The following is a 27,122-nucleotide window of genomic DNA, read 5'->3' as shown; positions in this document are numbered from 1 at the left end:
ATGCTGCAGACGCAACACGTTCGCAATTATGGACGGCTACAGAGACAGCATGGTTCAATACTATATTTCTGCAGGGGACTACCAACGACTTGTAGAGACGATTTCACGTGGAGTTGCTGCACTGCGCCGGGCAAATGGAAATAGCACACGATATTAGGAGGTATCCGTGACTTTTATCGCATGAGAGAACATACATAATTATGATTGTACGAACCCTCAGAGCGCAAGTCCTGCATGCACTTACCGTACCCTTTTCGTTAATATTACAGGCGATAGTGAAATAACCTTCTCGCCAACATCCACACGCCACCTGCCGGAGTGTGCCACACCAGCCGGCCGACTCCCCTCTTCTTCTCAGCTTCTAATCAGCTGAGGAGGGGCGGATTGGCGCGTAATGGCGTGGCTCTCGCCGGGGTGCGCCCTGATGCTGGCGGCTTCGGTGACGTGTCTGCTTCAGAACACCATGCCCTTGCGTCCCACGTGACCTACGCTGCCGCGCATGCTGGCTGGAGGCGTGGCTACGCCGGCGGGCACCCCGCGGTTCGTGGCTGGCGGGTGGCGCCGGCCGCAGCACGACCTGGCCGCTTCGCCGCCTCCTTGGCCGCTCCGGGCGCCCGACTCGGAGCGCATCGTCGAGCAGCTCGTGTTGGTGCCACCGGCCTCCGACGAGCAGTCCAGAATACTAAAGCTGCTGAGCTACCACTGAATGGTGCGGTGGCGGCGGCTGCTCGCCGGTCGCGAAGCGTTTCCGTTCTAGGAACGGCGGTTACCGCTGGAACAACCCTTTCATGTCGTTTTTTTTTTTCAAAGCCAATTTAACTGGACTGTTAAAACCGCTCAAAATAACCGGTTTTTGAAATAATCGACTTTCTGTTTTTTTATTCCTATTATTTCCTGTGATAACCGTAGCAACCGAACAATGACTGAGATATTTTGACTCTCCCAGATTCAGTATGCAAAGAATCAAAATAATGGAATGAGATTTTCACTCTGCAGTGGAGTGTGCGCTGATACGAAACTTCCTGGCAGATTAAAACTGTGTACCGGACCCAGACTCGAACTCGAGACCTTTGCCTTTCGCGCCTTGTCCGCGAAAGGCAAAGGTCCCGAGTTCGAGTCTCGGTCCGTCGCACAGTTTTAATCTGCCAGGAAATTTAAATCAAAATACTGAATGAAACAGGCAAGTAAAAGAAATACTTAGTCCGTCTACCACTCTCGTAAAGTGATAACTGGCTGAGTACTTAAAAAAACCACTGTATTCTCCTACTGAGTCTAATATTTTGAAACTCTGCTACGAAACTATGCTGTATTTGGACATTACTAACTGAGGGTGGAAACTGAAGTTGAAGAACACTGTTTTTCGTATTAAGTTGTTCGTTTTCGAGAGTTACAAAAAAATTGTTCAACTGGCTCTGATTACTATGGGACTTAACATCTGAGGTCATCAGTCCCCTAGAACGTAGAACTACTTGAACCTAACTAACCTAAGGACATCACACACATCCATGCCCCAGGCAGAATTCGAACCTACGACCGTAGCGGTAGCGCGGTTCCAGATTGAAGCACCTAGAACCACTCGGGCACTTCGGCCGGCGAGAGTTACAAGGGTTGCCACGAAAGTAATGTACCGCAATTTTTTCTTCAACAATTCTTTATTGAACCTAATGAGAATTACTCACTCGAAAGAATGGTGTTTTATCTACGCACCCTGTTTCTCCATCCCGTTCTATGGCCTTCCTCCAGCGCGAAACATGGGCGCATATGCCCTGTCGGGAGCAATACTTGTCCTATTGGCGTAGCCATTGCTTCAGCTCATTGAGAGGTCCAGCGCCAACTGTCGACACGCAATGCGCCTGTCCTCGCGAATGACAGCTCACTGAAACACGTCAGGTGTGACAGCCGTGGATGGTCTCCCCGACCGCTGGAAATCGTGGAGCTTCACCTAACCGCCTTCTGATGACCTCGCCCTCCGTGCCGAGCCACTAACTGTATTTCTGTCGACAGCAGATGCTCCATAGACTTTGCGCAAGCGTTTGTGAATATTCCCCACAGTTTCTTTCTCTCCAGTAAGAAATTCAATGACGGCAAGTTGCTTGTTACGTACATCACCTACAGACGCCATTTTGAAACTGTCCTGCATCTACGCTATCTGTCGGAAGTGACGAAAACTTGGTCCGTTCACTCAGGAGACTTCAAAACAACACGTACGTAACGTTTCGCATTCGTAGCATTGTTTTTCGGCTGGGAAAAAATGCGGTACCTTTCTTTCTAGGCAACCTTCGCACAAGCAGGTAAAGGCATATTACGAAAAATAGGCAACAGATCAGCTACTTTCAATTCTTATTGTAAACAATGACCGTTAGTTTTCTTCTTAGATGACGTCCCGTGTTTCTTGTTGCTCCTCCATTCGTAATCTTTTAAAAGAAATGGAGCATTCTACTTCACTCGTATGACACTGTCTGTAATTACAGGCTTGGGGTGGTACCATCCTGTAATACAACTAATGTCTGACGACGACAGCATGGAAACTACCATATAGACTAGATGGGGCAAGTCTCACAAACTGCTTGTACACGAGTACCATTCAATAGGCCACGCCACATGGCAACAGGTACACTATTGTCGCAGCAATGCTCTACCTATTCTTATTGTATTGTTAGCTGCAATAGCCAAAAGACGTGCTTTGTCGAAGCTGCACATTTTAGCGATTTTGATCGAGATAAACTTACGCTGCACTGTTCTACTTCGGCACACCAGTGTAGAAGTACGCACAGAATGGGCTAAGTGAAAAATCGGTGCAATGCGCACGTTTACTTATTTATAAAAGCCTACTTACGAATTTTCCCTTCTGTGAGACCGCTTGTACAAGATCGTGTGTTGCTTTAAAGTTCAAGATTCGCATAATTTACTATTCGCGTCGCTGCTTCTGCGTAATCTTCCATTGACTGTATCAATACCTGTTTGTATTGTGATATATTGTGAAATTTCGAATATCGCGAGTGCCACGATACAATAGTACTGATATCGTCAACTGTGCGCTTAAAGTAAATTGTGCTCTCTTAAAATTTTTGAGGATACTAGGCCTATCCTCGTTCAAAACAATCTTTCCCTGATTTCAATGTACAACTACGTGAGAAATAGGTTAGTTTCAGAACTTCCGGACGCTTACAAAACCATATTTTCGTAAGTTAGTGGTACGAGTGTTTTGGCTATGTAATTTAATTCGTAGCGAATTAGCGTTTGTGGTTCACAGTTCAGCCAAAATATACATGACCTATGAATTTCACTGTATATGAACGCAAATAAACGTGCGTTTTGAGAATTTTTGGAACCCACCATTATCCTTTGCATAAGCTACGAGCAATTTGTAGCAAATCGGTGTTTGTGATTTGTCTACCGTAGTAGATTTTTTAACTAACTTATTGTGCTACACCTAGTTTTCTTTTAAAGAGTAGTAGATCTATATGTTATCATTTATTATAAATTAACTTTGATTTCGAGTTTGCTAATAACTATAAATAACATCAAAACGTTTCACGAAACTAGTAATTGTTACCACAGGTTTTTGTGTTGCCTTAATAGAAATCTCATTTTTTGTATCTGCTTCCATTCTTATGGGAAATTAGCAAAATTTTAGCTCAACTGATTAAAAGATAATCCGCAGGTTTAATTTAAAGTTGTTTGCTCCCTGTCTTATATTGCTTTGCACAAGCCCCATTGGGAATTCTATTGTCAAATACGGGGTGAGTTAGTTGACGTTCGTAATCAGCTGGAAATCACCCTGACTACTGTCAAACGAGTGACAGCTGCTGTGAAGCTGTGTGTTGGAAGAGCACCAGGAGTCGTTTACCTGTGATACCTGTACCAGAGGTACCTCAAGCACTATCCTCTTCTGTGAATCCTCTGCAGACAGTACAGGATCTGTCATTACGCATCCACTTGACTGCATGTCAGTGTTAAATCCAGGCGTCTTGTACAGGGTGGACGGGCATCAGGGAGGACTCAGGGCGTTGTATCGATCCCCGAAACCAACACGTTTGAGGTGCTGTCCTCCACTGGAACTGGAGCTGAGCCAGTGGGACTCACATCACCTATTCTGGGGAAACATGTTTTGTCCGGTTTCAGGAGGGGGCAAATGCAAAAGGGTAAAGGTCTATTAATCATTAGCGGTGCAAACGTATGAAGAATGATGGAACTACTTGGGGAAATGGCAACAAGTGACAGCAAAGGACACCAGGTACACTCAGTGTGTTTGCTTTGGGGCCTCATTCAACACGTTGAAGAGGCTATTCGGGAAGCCATCCTGAGAACAGGATGCAAAATACTGCAGCTTGTGACGCACGTCGGAACAAATGATGCCTGTCGTCTGGAATCCGAGATCATTCTTGAGTCATTCCAGTGACTAGGAGAGAAGGTTGAGAAGACCAGTCTTGCACGTCGAGTTTCAACAAAGCTCACAATTTTGCAGCATTGTCCCCAGGACTGGCCATGGCCCTTTGGTTTTGAGTCGAGTGGATGGACTGAACCAGAGATATTGAAGTCTCAGTGACAAGCTACGTTGCGACTTTCTGGACTTGCGCCATAAGGCTGAAAACTGTAGGGTCCTCCTAAATATGTCAAGTGTGCACTGCACACCAGAGGATGCTACTCAGACACCTGGCTGTGTGTGGGGTGCACTCAAGGGTGTTTTTAGATTAGGTGACTCTCCATCCAGTCCACATAACGATAGCTGTAGGAAACCCAGAAGTATCCGTGTAATATCGAAAGAAATTTCTCCCACAGCTGAGAGTATTAAAATCTGAATAGTAAACTGCCGAAGCATTCGCAACTGTTTGATGCGCTCATGAAAAGCAGTGAAACTCACGTAATACTAGGTACAGAAAGCTGGTAGAAACATGATATTGATACCAGTGAGATGTCTGGGGAAAATTTAAGTGCATATCGAAAGGGCAGGCAAATGGGAAATGCAGGTGGTGTATTTGTAACAGTAGACGAGAAACCAAATCCACTGAAATAGAAACTGAAGCGGCATGTGAGAGTGTTTGGGCAAGACTCAGTATCAGGGATGGGCATAAAATGTTAACTGGATCCTTCTATCGCCCACCAGACTCATTTCCTGACATAACCAAAACTTTAGAGAAAACCACAGTTCATTTGCAAGTAAGTTCCCCAGTCATTCTGTAATCATCGGTGGGAACTTAACCATTCAACAATTAATTGGGAAAATTAAAGTTTTATTAGTGGTGGGCGTGATGAGACATCCTGTGAAACTTTACTAAATGCCTTCTCTGAAAAGTACCTGGAACAGATAAGAATTCCACTCATGATGGAAATATATATATTGGATGTAATGACAACAAATGGACCTGACGTCTTTGAGGATGTCCACATCGACTAGTATCAGTTACCATAACACGTGGTTGTGGCAGAAATGATTAGCAAAGTACAAAGGACAACTAGAACAAGCAGAAAGATATATATGTTCAGTAAACTAGATACGAAAATCAGTAGTATCATATCTCAGTGAGAAACTTGAAACTTTCAGCACAGGTCAGGAGCATATGGAGGAACTCTCAAGTTTAAGAGAATAGTTGACCACACACTAGATACATATGTGCCCGTAGAACGTTTTATAAAAGGAGGGAACCTCCATGGTATATAGTCACTGTAAAGAAACATCTACAGAAACAGAGATTACTGCACAATAGGTGTAAAACAAAGGGTAGTGCTATAGATAGAGATGCTGAATGAAAAGCGTTTGGCTGTCAAGAGAGGAGTGCGTGATGCCTTCAGTTATTACCGTAGCAGAATATTGTAAAATGACATTTCACAAAATCGAAAGCAGTTCTGGCGGTATGTAAAGGCTGTTAGTGGCACAAAAGTTAGTGTCCAGTCCCTAGTGAATGAGTCAGGAACTGAACTTGAGGGTAGCAAAGCAAAAGTTGAAACGCTTAACTCCGCTTTCAAATGTTCCTTTACAAAGGTAAACCCAGGATAATTGCCCTAATTTAATCATCGTACCATTGGAAAGATAAATTAAGTAAGTATTAGTGTCAGTGGTATTGATAAACAGCTGAAATCGTTAAAATTGAACAAAGATTCAGGGCACGATGGAATCCTAGTCTGATTCTATATTGGAGTTCCGGCTGCGTTAGCTCATCTTCTAACTATAATCTATCGTCGATCCCTCGAAGAAAAATCCGTGTCCAGTTCTTGGAAAAAGGCACAGGTCACACCTGTCTACAAGAAGGTGCTCCACAAAACTTCTGTCCAATATCCTTGACATCGATTTGTTGAAGAATGTTAGAACATATTCTGAGCTCAAACATAATCAGGTATGTTGAAGAGAATGACCTCTTCAGTGCCAACCAGCATGGATTTCGAAAACATCAACAATGTGAAACCCAAGTCGCCCTTTTCTCACATGAGATAATGAAAGCCTTTGATGAAGGCAAGCAGGTAGATGCAGTGTTCCTTGATTTCTGAAAAGCATTTGACTCAGTACCACACTTACGCTTATTGTCATAAGTACGATCATATGGTGTTCAGTTGTAATTTGTGACTGGATTCAGGACGTTTTGGTTGGGAGGACACAGCGTGTTATCTATGATGGAAAGTCTTCGCCAGATATAGAAGTAACTTCTGGTGTGTCCCAGAAAAGTGTTGCATATTAATGACATTGCAGACAATATTGATAGTAAAATCAGACGATACATTTATACTGAAGTTATATCGGAGAGACGCTGCGTATAAATTTTCAGATCTTGATCAGATTTCAAAGCAGTGCAGAGATTGGCAACTTGATCTAAATCTATAGAAATGTAAAGTAATATATAAGAAACTATCAGCCGCGATTGCGGTAATGAAACCAACCTTTACCTTGGTTTCAGCCCAAGTAATTGAGTCTTCTTCTTGCCCGCATCTCGTGGTCGTGCGGTAGCGTTCTCGCTTCCCACGCCCGGGTTCCCGGGTTCGATTCCCGGCGGGGTCAGGGATTTTCTCTGCCTCGTGATGGCTGGGTGTTGTGTGATGTCCTTAGGTTAGTTAGGTTTAAGTAGTTCTAAGTTCTAGGGGACTGATAACCACAGCAGTTGAGTCCCATAGTGCTCAGAGCCATTTGAACGATTTGAACCATTTTTTTGAGTCTTCTTCAGAAGATAAACCTGATTCTATGATATGTCTACGAGGGCATGGCCTATATATAAAACTAAAACATCCTCAATAGGCGTAGTCATATTTTAAAAATGCGGTACATAGGTACTAAGTCACCACCAAGACGTATGCTCCGGCGAGCGGCTAGTCTCCATGGACGCCGCACCATGCCCTCGTAAACGTATTATAGAATCAGGTTTATCTTCTGAAGAAGGCTTAATTACTTGGCATGAAACCTAGGGAAAGGTTGGTTTAATTACCACAATCGAGGCTGATCGTTTCTTATATATTAGATTATCACGATTGCTGACTGGGCTGACTTTACTGAAATGTAAAGTCTTGCACTTCACAAAGCGAAAAAACGTAGTATCTTATGACTGCAATATCAATGAGTCACTGCTGGGACCAGCCAAGTCAACAAATACCTGGGAGTAAGACTGTGCAGAGACATGAAATGGATTGATCATATAGGTCCAGTCGTGGGTAAAGCAGGTGGTAGACGTCGGGTTATTGATAGAATACTGTGGAAGTGCAATCACTATACAAAAGAAATTGCTTACAAATCACTCGTGCGACCGGTTCTAGAATACTATCCAATTGCGTGGGTAACGTACCAGATAGGACTAACAGAGGACGTTGAACGTATACAGAGAAGGGCAGCACGAATGGTCACAAGTTTGTTTAACCCGTGGGAAAGTGTCAAGGAGATACTGAAGGAACTGACCCTTCAAGACAGAAATAAACTATCCCGAGAAAGTCTGTTAATAAAGTTTCAAGAACCGGCTTTTAATGATTACTCTAGGGATATACTACAGTCCCCTATATGTCGCTCACATAGGGATCGAGAGGATACGATTAGAATAATTACTGCATGCACAGAGTCATTCAAAAAATCATTTTTCTGCCCTCCATACGTGAACGCAACAGGACGAAACGCTAATAAATGGTGCAATGGGACGTGCCCTCTGCCATGCACCTTAAGCTTGTTTGCAGATTACAGATGTACATGTAGATGCCATGTTTTGTTGCTAGTTTCTCTCGATTGTTATTAAAATGACACGGATAAATTTTCCCATTTTCCATAGTAACACAACATTACAAAGCAATAGAAATTTTACGAATAAAAATTACTCATTTTTAGAAAAGGTTTATTTAAAACCCAAAAATTATAGCATTGCTGCTACGGCTAATTGATATTCCGTTTTCTTACCCAGTTACTCGTAAAACATAAAAAACACCTGTTACAACCGACACTAAATAAATACCGAAAAATATAAATACAAGTTTTAACTGGTGGGTTTTTCCCATAAATATTGGATATTCAGGTGAGCAGCTGCACATGCACTACCAGCGGAATAGCGGCCTCGGAAGCAGATGCCATTCTCTTCCACGAGAACTTCGTCAACCTAGGTATCCCACACCCTACCAGAAAGGTGTGGAACTAATATTAAACGGAGTGCCCGGCCCACAGGAAGCCCTCGACGCAAAATGACGTGGTCAACTGGACGGCGACTCACCGGCGCGACAGCGACGTTGTGTCGCCGTCTGGACGCTGGGGCTACTATGACGACCGTGAGTGCCATAAGGCGCAGAACGACCACAGCTACGCCGCCAACATTACCGAGAAAGTCCCTTGGTTCTTCTCCAATTGCAGGGCACTCGACGAGAGACGCACGCGCTCGAAATGCAGAAGCACATACAGGTCGATATCTCTGGCGCTTGCGGGACCCAAAAGTGCCCGTGCTCCAGTACCAAGAAACGTTTCCAAATGCTCAGTAGGAACTATTAATTCTACTTGGCATTCGAGAACTCTAACTGTAAGGACTACTTTACGGAAAAGTTATACGACAGTGCGCTTAGGATCAATGTTCTGCCTATAGTTGTAGGAGCAAGACCTGAAGACTATGCACGAACTGGTTCACTCCGCTAAGGAACTGGTAGCGTATTTACATCAATTTGACACATATGATGAGTTGTATGATTCTTGTTTCCGTTGGAATGGCATTGGAAAGCTTAGTGCCACACACTTCGTCTGTCGCCTTTGTGTATTACTTCATGATGATTTCCCAGGCATACCGTGATATCAGTCAGTGGTGGTGAAGTGCTAATGGATCTTGGTGTAACGCTGTCAATGAAAAATGAAACCCGAGGAGAGAAGCTGATTTCAAAGCGAACCAGTTTCATATTATTGACTGGTAACATGTCTGCATGTTAAGTCTTACACTTGGCGTCATAATCAAGCCGTGTACGGACGATTAAACACGATCGGCTCTCATTGTCGCGGATAATATTTCGTCGCTTTTGCCCGTAAGTGCGGTTTGAAATTAAAATAATTAAATTTGCCCCTGATGCTATTAATCAGCAAGACAAATAATAAATAGGTGCAAATTAGGTTAAATAACGAGTCGCAACAACAATATTTAATATTTCACTGATATACTCTTCATATTCTTCTTCAGGGTGTTGTTCCTCTAGCCACTTAACGAACGCTGTGCAGTTCTTAGTTTGAAAACAAGATACTGCAGGTTTCTCTTCTTTGGCCCATCATTCAGCAAATCCTGTGCTGAATCCAGCTATCTGCAATTCCCAGATCTGTGCAGTGAGAAATGGTTTTCACAGCCCACTTTCTGGCTCTCTTGCAGGTCCTGTAATAACTTATTATCCTGTCAACCAGGTCTATGCAATCCTTATTCTTAATGTAGCTACTGGACGGAGAACCTGAATGTATATCCCATCTTTCTTAGACCAGTTTTTACATTTACCAATAGGATACCTCCCAGTTTTGGTCGGTGCAGTTATTGCCTTTTAGTCATACCATTTTAACAGTAGAAATTAAGTTGGCTTCTCTCATCGTCTGTTCGAAACATCAATGCTTGAATTGCAGGAATCTAGATGGACTGCTTTAGGTGTTCTTTCCCGAAAATGACTCTATTAACTTACTCCCCACTTGGTTTACAAAAAATAATAAAAATGTATTACATAATGCCATTTAACAACAATCTGACAGGAAATGTGTTGGAAATTAGCGAAGACAATCACTATCGGTGCTTACGAACCAATGCTCGAAAATGTGGCACCAAGTCCCAGTGTCCATTACAGTGGACATAACTATTTTGTACCCATAGTTAAAGAAACATGCAGTACTAGCAACACTCATTACACTGCAAAGCCAAATAACCAATAGGTACAAATATTTTATACAGCATGTTCGTATTTTCATGAAATAAGTTTCGAAAAATACGCAATAATGAAGAATGCACTTTTAATAACTTTTCTTATGTCTTGACCACACTTTTTTTTTTACAACCATCTTACGCGTTTCGACTTAACGTCATTTTCAAAGGCAGTGTTATGTCAGTGATCTAGAATGCTGACGTGATACAATGTATCTAATGAGCAATTTTATGTAACTGACAAAACACTGCCTTTGAAAAAGACGTAAAAACGAAACGCTAAGATTTTCGTAAACATTAAAAGTGTGGTCAAGACATAAGAAAGTTATGAAAAGTACATCCAAATGGCCGCATTTTCTCACGTCATTTTCATGCAAATTGCAACTAATGTAAACAAAGCTGCCACTTGGCAATGCCCTAAAATTAAGGCCAGTCTCGTCAACGTTATAAATTTGTTGGGGAGAATACTTTCCCTCTCTTATCAAATGGTTCAAATGGCTCTGAGCACAATGGGACTTAACTACTGAGGTCATCAGTCCCCTAGAACTTAGAACTACTTAAACCTAACGACATCACACACATCCATGCCCGAGGCAGGATTCGAACCTGCGACCGTAGCGGTCACGCGGTTCCAAACTGACGCGCTTCGAACCGCACGGCCACACCGGCCGGCTCCTCTCTTATCATTTTTTTTTCCAAACTCACTCAGGTAAACAGCATTCTCCTGGACCAGTGGTCCACTCAAAGGAATTCCCTTTTCTCTTTCCTGTGTAAACCAAAGGAAAAGAGCTTCATCTACTTTATCGTACTGGGACTGCTTCAAAGTTTGTCGAATTTCGAGTGTTTTCCCCAAGACGTCGCACAGGACAGTTCAAGCTTCACTCGGTTCTTCTTCTATTCACAAATGGTTGCTTTACCAACACCCAGTTCCGTTGCCAGTTTAAATACATTCTCACCATTGTCTATCCGCTTCGAAGCACTGAGTTTTTCTCTGAGAGTTAACGTTGTATGTTTCCGTTTACTCTTGACGAAAATACGTACACCACTACACCTGAACGAATACAATACAACTGTTACGCGTGCCAGCGATAGATAACTAACATAACCAAGCGGTTTTCGAGCCAACTGGCAGTGCACTGACCTCAGACACTACAAAGGTCTCAACAATGCAGAACAAAAAGGGCAGGGAGTGAGAGTGAGCCATTGTTCCCACACTTTTTCTAATTTGTTACCATTGTGTGCCTACTTATCTGCTTGCTATACCTCATTCTAGAAACTCATCACCGTAATTGCGGCTAATCCGAACAAATCGGTATTCCGAACAAGGTCCGGTCCCAATTAGTTCGGATTAACGAGACTCTACGGTATTACTTTTAATTATAGGTGCTTTACTTCGCCAAATACTTAAACTGAAAAAATCGCAAAACTTCATTACAGTGTTCTAAAACAGTTCGTACGCTGCATGCCGTCAAATATTACGACAACTACAGATGTGGCACCACTTTTTAATCAGAAAAAAAGGTTCAAATGGTTCTGAGCACTATGCGACTTAACTTCTGAGGTCATCAGTCACCTAGAACTACTTAAACCTCACTAACCTAAGGACATCACACACATCCATGCCCGAGGCAGGATTCGAGCCTGCGACCGTAGCGGTCTCGCGGTACCAGATTGCAGGGCCTAGAACCGCACGGCCACTTCGGCCGGCTACATATTCAAGATATAATAAATAAACAAGGAAGCTAGTCGAGAATATTTTATTACAGCTGAACTTTTGAAGTGGTTCTTGTCAAATTCACCAAATGAGCTAAATTTACTCTTTGAAGAAATCTGGAAAACAGAAAAAATCCCGGAGGAATGGAAAGTTGCCACGATACAGGCACTCCGCAAAATAAAGAGGATGTAAACAACTACAGAGGAATATCCTTAATGCCAGTAACGTATAAAGTATTTTCCTATATTTTCTTAAGCAGAATAGAAACAACACAGTCATTTAGGCGAATATCAAGGTGGTTGTAGGAAGGGAAATACTTAATCTCAAGTCAGGAATTCGCCACAGATTCCCTAATTCAAAAGTCATTGTACTTACGTTTGTGGATTTCAAAAAGGCTTTTGACTCTGTTGACAGAGAAACTATACATCAAATAATTCAAGAACTTGCCGTAAAGTCTAAACTGGCAAACCTAACCTGTGAAACTTTTACAATACAGTCCATAAAGCAAAATTCATGGGAGAAATTTCAGAGTCTTTCCAAATAAAAACAGGTGTACGACAAGATGACGGCCGATCTCCAATTCTTTTTAGTAGTATGTTGGAGAAAACAGTGAGAATTTGGAACGAAAAACTAGTTGAACTCAGTATTTCGCCGAGAAGGTTAGGGAGAGGAAGCAAATGTCTTGCATTTACAGATGATTTTGCTTTACTTTCCCAAAATGTGGCATCTGCTGTACTACAAATATAAGTAAATCTCCTGGAAGGAATAGCTAGCAGAAGTGACTTAAGAATTCCTCCAGAAAATCAAAACTTTTTACAAATATGCTGCAAAATTCCTGAAAACAAATATTGGCCAAATACGGAGCGTAAAAAAATTCAAATACGTAGGGGAGATAATCCAAGAAAATGTTTTGAAGAAATCTGCAGTAGAAGAAAGGTTGCGTAAAATGGATAGAGCATATGGTATTGCCAAAGATCTCTACTATAAAAAGTGCCTGTCCATAGAAGGAAATATAAGGCATTACAACACAGTAGCGAAGCCAGAACACGTACATGCAAGCGAATGTCTGGCATCAAATTATAATTTAGATAAGTGTGAGGAAAACATTAGGACTACGAAAAACAGCAAAAGGCTGGAAATATCGAAGTAATGTTGAAATTTATCAAAATGTATAAAATAATATCAAATGTAATGAGGAAAAGGAGACTCATGTTTTTTGGGCGTTATTTCGAATGCAAGACAGTAGATTAACTAATAAGATTTTTAAATATTTGTGGAGTAAGAAGACCACAATAAGCTGGGTCAACGAAGTGGAAAAGTATTTAGAAGGAAATAATTAAAAAACAGAAGATAGAAACAACAGAGAAGTCCCTAAGGAAAAAGTATCGAAAATGGAAGGGTTCCAGGACAAGGTAGCTAAAAACCTAGCTCAGAATGGTCTGAAGACAAAACGAAGAAACATAGAGAACAGATGAAAGCATACTGTAAGAAGAAAAAGCATAAAGAACGAAGAACCGAAATTGGAACGTGGTCCTCAGATGGAGTGTTTGCAATAAAAAAGAAAAAAAAACTGATTTCGTGTGCGCTTGTTTGTGAGTGAAAATAACACACTGTACACAAATAAAAAATTTAATTACCGTAACGGAAAAAAATCGCAACACCAATAAATAATTAATGCAGAATAATGAAATTTCTGGAATACATTTGTCTAGGTAACGTATTTAACTGATTAACGTAGCAAGATCACAGGTCAATGTAAGTGTGAGTTAAGCCATTGAAAATGTGAAACGCCGGTACGTTAATAACCGGTGTAGGCACTTGAATGTTGAATGCGAGCGAGCAAACGTGTATGCATTGTGTTGTAGAGGTGGCGGATGTCAGTTCGTGGAATGGAGTTCCATGCCTGTTGCTCCTGGTCGGTCAATACAGTGACGGTTATTGGTGTTTGTGGTTGACTCTGGAGTTGTCGTCCGATGCTCAATTGGAGACATATCTAGGCTTCAAGCAGGCCAAGACATCTCGGAACTCTGTAGGCATGTTGGGTTACAACAGCGGTACGTGAGCCAGCGGTATCCCGTTGGAAAATACCTCCTGGAATTATTTTCATGAATAGCAGCACAACAGGTGGGTTCACCAGATTGACGTACAAATTTGCAGTCACGGTGCGTAGAGTGCTGTTGTGTCACCCTAAATCGCACCTCATACCAAAATTCCAGGTGCAGGTTGTAATGGTACTTGAGTTACGTAACCATTACGGCACCTCATCTGAACCTCTCGATAACAGTAATATTCTACTGTGCTTCTGTAAAGTAGTTGACATATATCAAAGACAACAAAAAAATGGCTCTGAGCACTATGGGACTCAACTGCTGAGGTCATTAGTCCCCTAGAACTTAGAACTAGTTAAACCTAACTAACCTAAGGACATCACAAACATCCATGCCCGAGGCAGGATTCGAACCTGCGACCGTAGCGGTCTTGCGGTTCTAGACTGCAGCGCCTTTAACCGCACGGCCACTTCGGCCGGCTCAAAGACAACATTCAGATTTGATTTCATTAATGTAGAGGTACGTTGATACATCGATATGTTTATGTTGCAATGATATTATTCTTATGCGTATTCTTTCTTTTGTCACTATGATCTTTGACGTACTTGTAACTCTGATTTTTGGGCGCTTAAGCGATTATTAGTTACAGAGTCGGACCTTGAAAATGTCAAGTCTTGGACGTCATGTTGGAAAGACGTATATTGTAGTCAGCTTATAAAATGTGAACTTTAACAGTGACTGTGAGGAAGATGTTTTCAAGTTTGTTTTGTATTGTGGAGTGATGTTTTGTGTGTTACGTGATATTGCAGCAACAGTAGTAAAAAAGATGTGTAACTTAAATTCGGAGTGCTGATTACTTTTTTTACATCACTATTGTGCTAACTGTGAAAGGTTTAATCTTCAAGAATGGTTTGTGAAGCGCATCTACAAAACTTTTGAATATAGCAGAATAAAACCTAGGCCTTTTTTGCATCCGAACTTGGAATCATCACCACTTATATTTTCGACGATTGAGCCATGATTTTACATCGAGACCAGCGTTGGAAACACGAAAAGATGAGTGCCTAGTTTATTCATTATTACATGAAATGACTTTAATAACTGTGCTCTAATGACACCTGCCACATAATAACTTTGTTGTTGCCCGAAAATGCAGTATTTAGCAGCGTGAGCAACACCACAATCATTATTAAATTTTGACCTTTGTTGTGGTAGGGTTGTTAGAGGGTCCAGCGTGTGTAGCGCGCAGACACGTTGGTTGCAGGCCCCCAGTGACCTCCTCCTAACCAAGAAACGGCCATCGCTGGCACCAAGGTAGGAGCAGCTCTCATCAGAAAACACAGCAGTCTTCGACCCTGCCCTCCAATGAACTCCCTCTTGACACCAATGAAGTCGCAAATGGCAGTGGTTTGGGATTAGTGGAATGCACGCTACGGGGCGTGTAGCTCTGGCCTGTTATTGAAGTAACCGATTTGTCACAGTTCGTTGTGTCACTGTGGTGCCAGCTGCTGCTCAAACTGCTGCCGCAGATGCAGCACGATATGCCACGGACATACGCCGATCACGATGGTCTACCCTCTCACAAGGGAACCTCCCCATCGCACCCCCCTCAGATTTAGTTATAATTTGGCACAGTGGATAGGCCTTGAAAAACTGAACACAGATCAATCGAGAAAACAGGAAGAAGTTGTGTGGAACTATGAAAAAATAAGCAAAATATACAAACTGAGTAGTTCATGGGTAACATAGGCCGCATCAAGGATAATCTGAGCGCAGGAGCGCCGTGCTCCCGTGGTTAGCATGAGGGGCTACGGAGCGAGAGGTCCTTGGTTCAAGTCTTCCCTCGAGCGAAAAGTTTACTTACATTATTTTTGCAAAGTTATGATCTGTAAGTTCGTTCATTGACGTCTCTGTTCACTGTAATAAGCCTAGTGTCTGTGTTTTGCGACCGCTCCGCAAAACCGTGCGATTAGTAGACGAAAGGACGTGCCTCTCCAATGGGAACCGAAAACATTTGATCCAGGGAAACACGTCTGATATATTCTATACGACACTGGTGACGGCATGTGCGTCACATGATAGGAATATATTGTCGACCCACCTAACTTGCACACTTGGCGAATAGGTAAAAAGATTCTTCTACCTTGCCCGATTTAGGTTTTCTTGTGGGTGTGATAATCACTCCCAAAAAGCGATGAAAACATAAGAGTGTGTCACATAAACTGCAACAAATGAATGCAACAGTTTCACAGTCGCACAGTTTTCTCTGTGCTCTGTCAAAACATATGTTTTTAACGTTTTCAAATGTTTCCTTGTGTAGACCGTCAAATCCTGCATATGTCCAAGCAAATCTGAACATGTCCTGGAATTTTGGAGAGCGAAGTTGATTATGTGTGAGTGCCTGAACTCTGATGATTGTCTGAAAATAACAGCCTGTGCAGTGTAGCAGGTGCTCCTTACTATACTCTGCAGAAACACCAAATGTGACCAAGAGTTGTAACTCACGGCCACTCATTGAAACTGGAATCAGTGTCTCGTGGGCGAATACACTCTGGAATTGGGAACTCGACAAGTATCCGCTTTACGTGATTACATCCATCATTCACATACAGAATTCACTCTCATTACAGAAGACAACAGAGCGCCATTCACCTCCTTCGTCAACCCTTCCTCTACACCAGAGTTACAAAGCCTGGTGCTGTCGTGGTGTCAATGGTTGCCTGGCCAGAGGAACACGTGATCTTAATCTTGCTGCAGATAGACGGTTACCAGTGACGGTTACCAATGATGACTCAGCAAGTGCGTCACGTGCCCGCGTTTCGTACCTGGATGATGTTTCACCAGTCACTGCTCCTCGCAGAATGAATTGATTTAAATATGCATCTGTGCTCCGTGGATGATCAGAACCTAGTTTACAGGCATGGAAATATTCTACACAACCCTGTTGAAAGCAATGACACACCACCGACATATTGTGACCAACATGTGCAGCAATCCGTCGATACGTCCATTCACCTTCCGACAGAACAGCAACGTGACCACATTCAAATGGATGAACCTGTTCAGCATGAATACCTGCTCATCGGTGGGGCAGAGCTGTATCCTAGAATGAATCTTGCAAACACTGTTCACAGCTAAACTCAAGCGCAGTTGCTGCCTGAAGATTCACAACGGTGCACACAGAGGCCTCCTCAAAGCCATGTGGCCGCCAATGGCCGTGACAAAGAAATCACTTCACCCTGGTGCAGCCAAGTTCAGTCCTTGAAGGTGGTGCTTTTTTTTTAATGCGGTATATATTAGAGTGAAACTGTGCTGTTCTTCGATAATGAGTGGCCAACTTGCAAAGGAATTGTTAGAATGTAATTTAAGCACACATAAACTAGACAAGAAAGGATTTCCATCAGTGTACATGATATACTCCCATTTGACACTAAATAGCACAATTCCTGTCTATTGATTATTTGTACAATATAAAAATGCTATTTTTTCTACATAGCTGAGTTGCTATAATCTATTCTCTACAGAATGATGTGTCTTTCTATCTTCAAGATGCAGTCACTGCATTTCGTGTAGTTTAATGCCTCTTTCAATTATATTACGGAAAGCTGTGTTATACATGTTTTGTCCACGCTGTAATCACGAAAATGGAGGTACAACAAGTTAAATTTTCACGGAAACAACTGAAATTAGTTATTTTTACAGAATGAATAGCTCTATAATTTGGTGAAAGTATAAAGAATTGGAGACTGAGCCGAAGAATCTTTGGTCACAGGTTCCTCCGTCAGAAAATGAGAAAGAAAACACAAAAGGAAAATTATACTGTAGAGTATAAAGCGTGGAAATGAAAAGAAAACACAGTCATAATTACATGTCCAGCAGAAGGAAGGAAGGAAGGAAAGAAGAGTGGACTTTCACATACCGTCGGCTGCGATGTCATTAGAGACGGACAACTGGCTCGGATTGTTTGGAGCATGGGGAATGAAATCGGCCGTGCCCTTTGAAAGGAAGAATCCGGGCATTTTTCTGGAACTATTTACAGAAATCAAGGAACATCTAAATATGGCCGGACGTGGAGTAGTCCTCCCGAGTGCAGTGTGGTAGTCACAGAGTACTAATTAGTTTTAAAAAAATGTTCAAATGTGTGTGAAATCTTATGGACTTAACTTATAAGGTCATCAGTCCCTAAGCTTCCACACTACTTAGCCTAAATTATCCTAAGGACAAACACATACAACCATGCCCGAGGGAGGACTCGAACCTCCGCCGGAACTAGCCGCACAGTCCATGACTGTAGCGCCCTAGACCGCTCGGCTAATCCCGCGCGGCACTAATTAGTTGTCAAAATACTGTTAACCACTTAATGCCTGAATAAAAAATAAAAAAATAATATTTTTAACCAGTAATGACGTGTTATAGAGTACATAAAGTCAAATGTAAGATAGGTTCTACTCGCCAGGTATAACTGAATATACGCATATTTGAGACAATTGGCATTTGAGAGACTGAACACTAACGACACTTCATTTAGCAAATGATTTTTATTTAACGTTTTGATGATATATTGCTGTTGTTGGTTTTAATTGTAGCACAACATTTTTTTACTGTAGGTTATATTGAGAGTGTCACAGACTCTCTTCGCGGGTGGTGTACACGAGACTTGAAATGTCCACTTGTATTTCGTGTAACGGGAACCCTTTGGGATCCGTTGCTGGTAAAATGAAAGCTTCATGGTGTTATGTCATTAGAATTTCCACACTACAAAAAAGGGGAAATGTCATCATTCAGAACAGTGAATTATAATAAATTTGTAGTAAATTAACGAATATACACGTAAATAATGGTCGCAGTTACTAGTAACTGATGTATTCTGCTGCTATAAATCAAAGAAAATTTTTGCCTTCAGTTCATTTGATTTGGTCTCTTTTATGGGCGCACAAAGGAACATAAACACAGAATGATGTGTATTTTACGCAGTGTTTTTGAATTCATCTGCACGTACAGCCAGTTCATTACATCTAAATATGATTTACGTATCGGCAGAGATACTATAGAACAAGCAAATAATTTTCAGAACAGCTCATACCTCTGTACTTAGTTGTAATTCTCCAATCAATCGCGACAACTTCTCGTGTCTGTGTAATGAACAAGACTGCGAAAAGCAAGTCGCTGTAGGGTTACCAGAAACATTGAGGATATCGTAGCACATGTCAGAGACGGTGGTAACTTCGTGTATATTCTGCACCTACACCTACTGGCGCTCAAGAACAGTCAATCTTGTATTTATTAGTGGCGTTTTGTTATGATGCGAATTCGCGACACACGGAATTAAGGGTGTTAAAATTGCAAACACGTAATAACTGAATTAGTTCCAATGGAGTCAGAGAAGATAAGTAACACTACATGGGTAAATGAAAAGAAAATTGCAGTCATTAGGTACAGAATGAACCAAAACTGTAAACTAAGGAATGAAACAGCAGATGAGGTGGAGAGATAAATGAAAAAAATGTGGACTACTTGAAAGGGGACAGGAGAAGGTAAAGGCATGAAATGAGATGAAGATTGGCAAATGAATGAGAAGCCAATGTTCACGAAATCAACCGGTTGCAGTCCTCGGACAGACAAGACGTCTCTTTCTCTTCTCTCTCTCTCTCCTAACGATTTTCCGACATTATTCCATAGCAGATAGACACCTAATAATAACCTCTTCACTGGCTAGTGGTTTTTTCGTCAACTTAACGGCGCGCCCAACTGTTATACGAACTTTGACAATAGTCACATTTTGCCTTTTGCTCCTCGTGTGCTGTTTCGGACTCCCTCGGATCCCTATAACTTCTAACAACCATTCTTCCACTGGCACACCATTAGGCAGTTAAGAGGAGTGCTCCTGTATCTGTTACCGTTAGGTGCGATCAACACGCGCGGGTTACGGATACGCTTTGTGAGCTCAAATGGAAATCAGTGGAAGGAAGACGATGTTCTTTTCCCGAAAAACTATTGAGAAAATTTAGAAAACCGGTATCTGTGTTTGGTTGCAGAACTATTCTTCTGCCGCCAACGTATATGTCGCGTAAGGACAACATAAGAGCAATTAGGGTTCGTACGGAGGCTCATAGACAGTCGTATTTCAAGTTGTCCTATGCACCGTATCGCGGGTTTCGGAGTATGTACGTAGATTTAGATATCGGTGCTCATAGCATGTAACATTCCCTGATCTCTAAGGCCTAGCGCCATCAGGCTTAAACCCAGAATAACTTTTTAAAAAGTTTTCAGTTGTTAAATAAATAATAACACAACACGCAAAAGTGACTGTTGGTTATATTTCAGTATTAACATCTATCTTTCATAATATATAAAATTATTAACTTACTGCCGTATTACATCAAACTCAACATCTTGAAGTATACCAAAAGTTCTAGAAGTAGATATTGCACCATATCCAGTTATTCACTCTATAATCAGATACTTTAAAAATCTGCAGCAATATAAAGACACTAATACCAGTAATGGAACAGATGAATATAAAACAACCCCGCTTTCCCCGAAAGTGTGTCCAGTGCGGAAACCATACTCTGCATTTGTCCAAATCGCGATATGAGATTGAGTCGTAGATATAAAAGTAAAGTAATTTCTGGTGCGGGAGCCCGTGGCCGGGCTATTGCCAGACTTCAGACAGAGTGTATGCTTTCTTCACCGTGACAATAGGAGGGGGATGGTAGCGAACCCATCACCATGGCCGCCTTTCACTCCCAGGAAAGAACGCCATTTCTCATTTAGTAGTAGACTCAGTGGATCTGGGGCGTCCTGGAGGGACTGTAACGAGGAAGACGAGGAATCCCCGCTCCTAACCGGCATTGAAACCGGAAACCGCCAGAGGCGGTGACTTGCCCTGTGTCCACTAGACCACCACAGCCACAGATCTTCGTTATGATACAATCTCAAGAACATTTTGTACGTTGGTTGTTGTGACACGAATTTCACTATTCCCATGAGGAGAGAATAGACAAGCCCTGAAGTTTTAAGATATGGAGTAAATCTGACAGATGGCAGACTGAAATCGGAAATGCAATGTGATACGTAATGCTTAACGGAATAGTCACACACAAAAGTAATGGATCATTAAGATACTGAGCAAGAATTGACTAAGTGTTTGCTTCCTACTTTGAGCAAGAACTGACTAAATGTTTGCTTCCTACTTATATCGTCCAGCATTGCATTTGAGGCTATCCCTTCAAATTTGCAATCTTTGATTCTAAGCATGAAAGAATAGTTGAACCATCAAAAGCTATGATTACGATTTCCATGTAGCATCTCTATAAGGTGCCCAATCACTCCGCAGCTCATTCCGTAAGCACTGTTCGCCTTAACGGCAGTTGCCGGCCTACCTTTGTGTATCTTAAAACTAATTTCGTGCTAAGAGACAATACTTACTTCTAATGTTTTGCAATTGTAAACTTAAGTCAGTGACTGGTCTCTGATGCACCTGAATATTCGTCGGCCATGATTTGATTCAACAAATTAGAGGAATATAGTCGTGTAGCAGTGTATCACGATTAGTAATAAACAGTCGAGAAAGAAAGATGACAGCAGAACGACAGAACTGATTTAGAAGCCTACATACGTCATCAAAGAAAAAGAAACAAGAGTGAATTTCGCAAAAACCAAGCTGAATGCTAAGTTCTCAGCACACAACTTTAAATACGACAAAACTCTTTCATATTTCAGGAGAGGGTGATAACTTCGAACATACAGCTCAGTGGATTGAAAAGAAAACATTTGTCATCATACTCAGCTGTCATTTAATCAAAATTCAATAACCTATGTGTTTCTGTTTTAGTATGTCGGAGAATACAGCTACAATCCTGAATGTGTAGTAATTGTTAATACAGCGTGCAGAAATTTAGCAGTCCGTCCAGAAGTAAGCAAATCAGTTCATTTAGACTTAACTGCAGCAAGTAACTGAAACGATCTTACCTAATTGCTTAATCATTTTAGAAGCTTCATAACAGATCATATCGACTACAGACCTACCCAGTGTTCCTCAGGAAGCGGAAATAGAACTGGACGAGATGCATCAGCAGAATTGCGAAAGCTTCTTCGAACATGGAAGACCTCGTGGCTTCCAAACTGCGAGTTCCATTGGCTAATAGAGAAACCTACCTCCCACATATGAGGAACAGCCTCAGTGGACAAGGAAAGATGTTCTGCAAACATCTTATTTCCATCAATAGAAGCCCAGTATAGCAGAGGTATACAAAGTATTGCAAATAGAATTTTTGCAATATACTAAGAATAAAATATGGTGCGTGAAAATGAAATCGACATATGATTAGACAATTTCATCATCCCCTCCTTGGTAAATTAAACAGATTTGTCTTGCGCTCAGGAGGAGACCACCAGATGTCATTGCAAACAGGTAGGTGACATCGTAATGCATTTAAAAAAGATTAAGTTATTTAACAAAATTAATTAAAGTGATTTTCAAATGAGAATGGTCAATGTAACCTGATGAAAAAGACCTTTTTCTTGACATTAGATAATACTAAGTCATAAAATCCCAAAAATTCCGATTTTATTGTTTAAATATACTAATTGATTATCACCATGGCAAAACCATCAGGTCTGTTAAGCACAAAACCGAAGCTATGTTCATATTTTGCTTGCAAAAGCGATTAAGATTGATTAACTTCGACAATACAAAAAATAACTAGTCAAATTGGGCTATGAAAAAGTAAGATGCTTAATCTAAATAACATCCAAAGAAATAATCATTTGAGAAATCCTTCACCTGTTCATGATGAATAAAAATGTGAATTTAAGGTGTAAACTAATAATAGAAATCATTCGTTTTCATGGGTAAAATGAATTGCGAAAGGTATAGATACAACATCCCACTTACAAATGTTAAGTAAAAACATTAAAATTAAATCAAATAGTAATAATGCTAGATATTCTGTTGTGTTAATGTTTTATTTACGTACATGTGGTTTTTAGAAATAATATTTTATTGTACTAAAAGAATTAAACAGGAGGAGCTCTCAAAAACATTTATTTAAAAAATGTTTTCAGCTCAAGAATGTAAACATTTTGGAGTGATACAATGTTATGTTAGCACAAGAAACCGCTCAGTAAACAGTGGCACAAGTATGTGTAAATATATTGGCAAAAGTAATGTAATAACATGGAATTTTGTCCTATGACACTGACTGTCAAGTATCTTAAACGGTTCTTAATCATCTTCACTATCAGTAATTCATCATAAGATTCTGCATTTAAAATATATTTTTGACTATATTTTTCAAAATATTTCAGGTTTCACTACTGTAAATGTCAGCTGAATTATATTTCATACGTGAGTTTTCCATAAAACTACTGAAAAATCTTTTAATACAGAAAAAGCATGTTGTTATTGGCGTACTGAAATGTCAAAGTGTTTGAAAAGAGGCTAAATTCTTTTATCACAGTGTAACACACAGTAAAACAAAGGTATATTCCCAAAAGTTTTATATCTCAAAAAATTGTTAGTTCTTGTGCTACAGGCTGAAGAACGTAACATTTGATACATCTGCTTGACGTATAGTACTAGTTGTCTATGTTGTTGAATTTGAGACAGTTTGTGACATGTTTCAGGTACAACTGACTTGTTGAAGTTTATGGAGGGACTCAAGACCTCATCCTCTAGAGGTCATATCAATGACATGGCTACTATTTCATCTGGGCAACCATGTGTTTGGTATGTGATGAGCTCCATTGTGCTTGGAAAACACATTGCCCTCTGTGCTCCCTGATAGGCTTAGGCATCTGTGGCCTCAGCCAACAGCTGATCAGACAGCCTGTGCATTATGTTTAGTGTCCCAGCCTGAGTGACATCAACCGTGCCATGGTTTGACACATGGAAGTATACAAAGAAAATTAATTGATGATACACACATATTCAGCAATTACACATATCACCTACAAAGTTGAAAGTCATGCATTATAACAGATAGTTAGTCTACTCCTTTACAGCATTTACAAATCTTTTCAGATTATAACAATAAACGTAAGTTTTACTGTACATGCTTTCACTAGTACCCAAATTGCGTTGTATCATAACATATAATTCTGACATTAGAGCAAAAATAAAATAAATAACATCCATAACAGGTACAAAGTTACCATCTTATATAGAAACACTACATAAAATTCATGTTATTAATGGTCTGGCGTGGATGCATGAATTGGTTCAAAAATGGTTCAGATGGCTCTAAGGACTATGGAACTTAACATCTGAGGTCATTATCCCCCTAGACTTAGAACTACTTAAACCTAACTAACCTAAGGACATCACACACATCCTTACCTGACGCAGGATTCGAACCTGCGACCGTAGTAGCAGCGCGGTTCCGGACTGAAACGCCTAGAACTGCTCGGCCACAGCGGCTGGCCATGAATTGGTTCATTATCCTTCATCCCACTACACATAGCTCATTACAGCCACACAGTGTGTAAATTAATCATCACTTCTACTTTAATGATACACAGATATAAAGTTTTAGTGGTACTAGGTAACTCGAGCACCATCTATAGCCTATTTATCCTAATTCATTGGGCCCCTTTTCTGTGAATTCTTCCTCGGCAGTAGAATAACATGAACTCTCAGTCAGATTCCCACTACAACATCATAAATTAGACATGATCTGGTCAGAATTCCACGTATTACCTCTTTCAACTTTAAATTAACGAATTTCTGACTACAATGAAAACTAGGCTAATAAACATTTTACATAGTTAACTACTGTGGTCCTCCAATTCTTCTCTGTTTCCTGAAGGGACAACTAGTATTTGACTTTTTTTTCTATGAAGTATTATCAACGAAGACAATGAGTCACAGCACAATATTCATTACCAAAACATAAAATTTCGTATAAAGAAGAAAAAATGTCATATATACATGTAGTCATAACTACACGTGGAAATTACACTATTTATTATCTTAACAATGGTCAACCTTACTTATCTGTCTTTAGAATTCACTCATTTTCTACTTATACTTCACAATTAAATTTCTTCCTGAGTCTCAAATCAGTACTTCTTATTATTACTCTCTTTTTCTATGTTTTTAATACTTTCTTTTTTTATCTCCATATTCTTCCATTTGTAAGATGATCGATATGCTGGCAAGAATTCGGTCAAGTTAAAGTTTAAGATGTTGAAGGGCGGATTTCGCCGAGTTGAGCTTGACTGGTGCAGACAGCAAAGGAACGGGGGCCTTAGAGGATGGTCTTGTGCTCGCTGACAGCGGGTCAGCAAGAAGCAGCTAATACACATTTTTTTTGCTGTACCTGGCTGCCAGGATGGGCTTCTGGCTGGCAACATGAAAGAAACAGTGTAGCAAAAGTGTATACTGCTGGTGTTAGCCACTTGTTGGAATATGGCGCGATTTGAACATTCTTAATTCTGTTATAATTCGATGGTTCGTCATAGCACAAATAAAAAAATACCTGTGTAATCTTGGGACTGACATAGATGTATTGGAATATTAATATTGTGTATATCTAAAAATCTATAAGGATTAGACGTCCACAGCAAACGAATATTGTCATGCTAATGAATGAAATTAATAAATGCTTCATGCCACATGACAGCCATATAAAGAAGGTGAGGGATGATAGACTAATACTATGGCTATCATTCCCCAACGTCTCATATTAATATTATTTTATATATTGAAATATTACTAATTTTATGTCTTTATTAGTGAAAAGTGTCAGATCACTGAATCCGCCAGAGTTGCGTACTCAATGAATGCAACATGGCAAGTCTCACATTGTACTGTACGTTACAATATCGTGTTTGCGAAGACATCATTAAATTATTAATATCTAATTTATTTAACGAATTGAGTCTGGCTGATATTAAAAAAACTCTAACTTTAAGATGGAAAATTAATCAGATAGTGTTAAGATGACAATAGAATGAGTGTGAGACGACATTACAGTTGAGCAGTCCAAGATCAGTTATTTATATATTCTAAATGGTTTGTCTTGATCATTTGTTATAAGGGAGAAAATACTAGTTACTTTACAAAGTATTTGCTGTAAACTTTGATAAATTACATGCAAATGTTTGAGTAACCTGATGGCAGGATCGCAGATAAACTACGATACTGCTGTCGAGTCTACCGCTGGGCATGAAAACAGATGTGCAGAACGCTACCTTATGACTATATTGAGGCATATTTCTTAGTAGGGTCGCGCAAGTATCAATCCCAAAAGATACGTCACACATCTTAAATTCATTCGACACAATTCCAGAAATTTCTCTGGAATTTCTCAATCATAATGATATGGTAACTTCGAGAAGCGTTACTTGGCAGTGATAAATTATGCAAAAGTTACCATTGTCCTTGAGTTTTCCACAGCAGTGAAGCTTCCCTTACTAATAACTGAATCAAAAAGTGAAACAAAATAAATAGCAATTCCATAATATTCCTCAGTCAGGAAAATGCAATTGTAATGAACCATAATTCACACATGAAAATACACACCCAGATGACATAGTATATAAGCGAAAAAAAAATCAGAACTGCAAAAAATTGCAACTCTCAGGGCACATAACTGCTACTTCAACACTTTGTAAAGTATGTGTCTTATAAGCATGAAATAATTCAATAAGAAAATAGCATTATCTCATCCTGCAACGGTCTGACGGTAAGCTCTCATTCATTAAATTCTCTACTTGCATGTACTTTAAAACAAAAGATAATGTTCCACTGTACATTTAAACATGAACAAAGAAGTCTCGATCACACCCCTATCTACTTCAAAGGCGTTGGTTATCGATGTTAAACACTTATTTTATAACATATGGTGGCAGAACTCGGCACCAGTTCTCGTTGTGAGTCACACAGTTAGTTGAGGGAGCTCTTTTAGATGGCATAACACTGGATTTTGAGCATTTCGCTTTCCTATTGTCGCTATATTACAGTTTGTTTGTTGGACTGCAACGGTTTTGCTCGGTTTAGTTGGTGTATGTTCTGAAGATCAAATCTGGCAC

At 40.5% G+C, this 27,122-nt stretch overlaps 1 protein-coding gene across 1 annotated transcript in view; it reads left to right on the top strand.

Annotated features, from left to right (window-relative positions):
- Positions 1-499: 499 nt before the first annotated feature.
- LOC126215807 (apolipoprotein D-like) overlaps positions 500-27,122 on the top strand; it is a gene marked incomplete at its 3' end in the record, with an annotated part of 69,905 nt that continues 43,282 nt past the window's right edge. Inside the window, exons 1-2 of the mRNA XM_049942102.1 lie at positions 500-645; positions 8,624-8,780. Of these exons, the coding sequence (XP_049798059.1) occupies positions 500-645; positions 8,624-8,780 (303 nt within the window). The remainder of the gene's footprint in view (positions 646-8,623; positions 8,781-27,122) is intronic.

Source organism: Schistocerca nitens, chromosome 1, assembly GCF_023898315.1.
Source record: "Schistocerca nitens isolate TAMUIC-IGC-003100 chromosome 1, iqSchNite1.1, whole genome shotgun sequence".
Lineage (NCBI taxonomy): Eukaryota > Metazoa > Arthropoda > Insecta > Orthoptera > Acrididae > Schistocerca > Schistocerca nitens.
The sequence above is the reverse complement of the archived record's forward strand: the minus strand, read 5'-3'. Positions and strand labels throughout refer to the sequence as shown.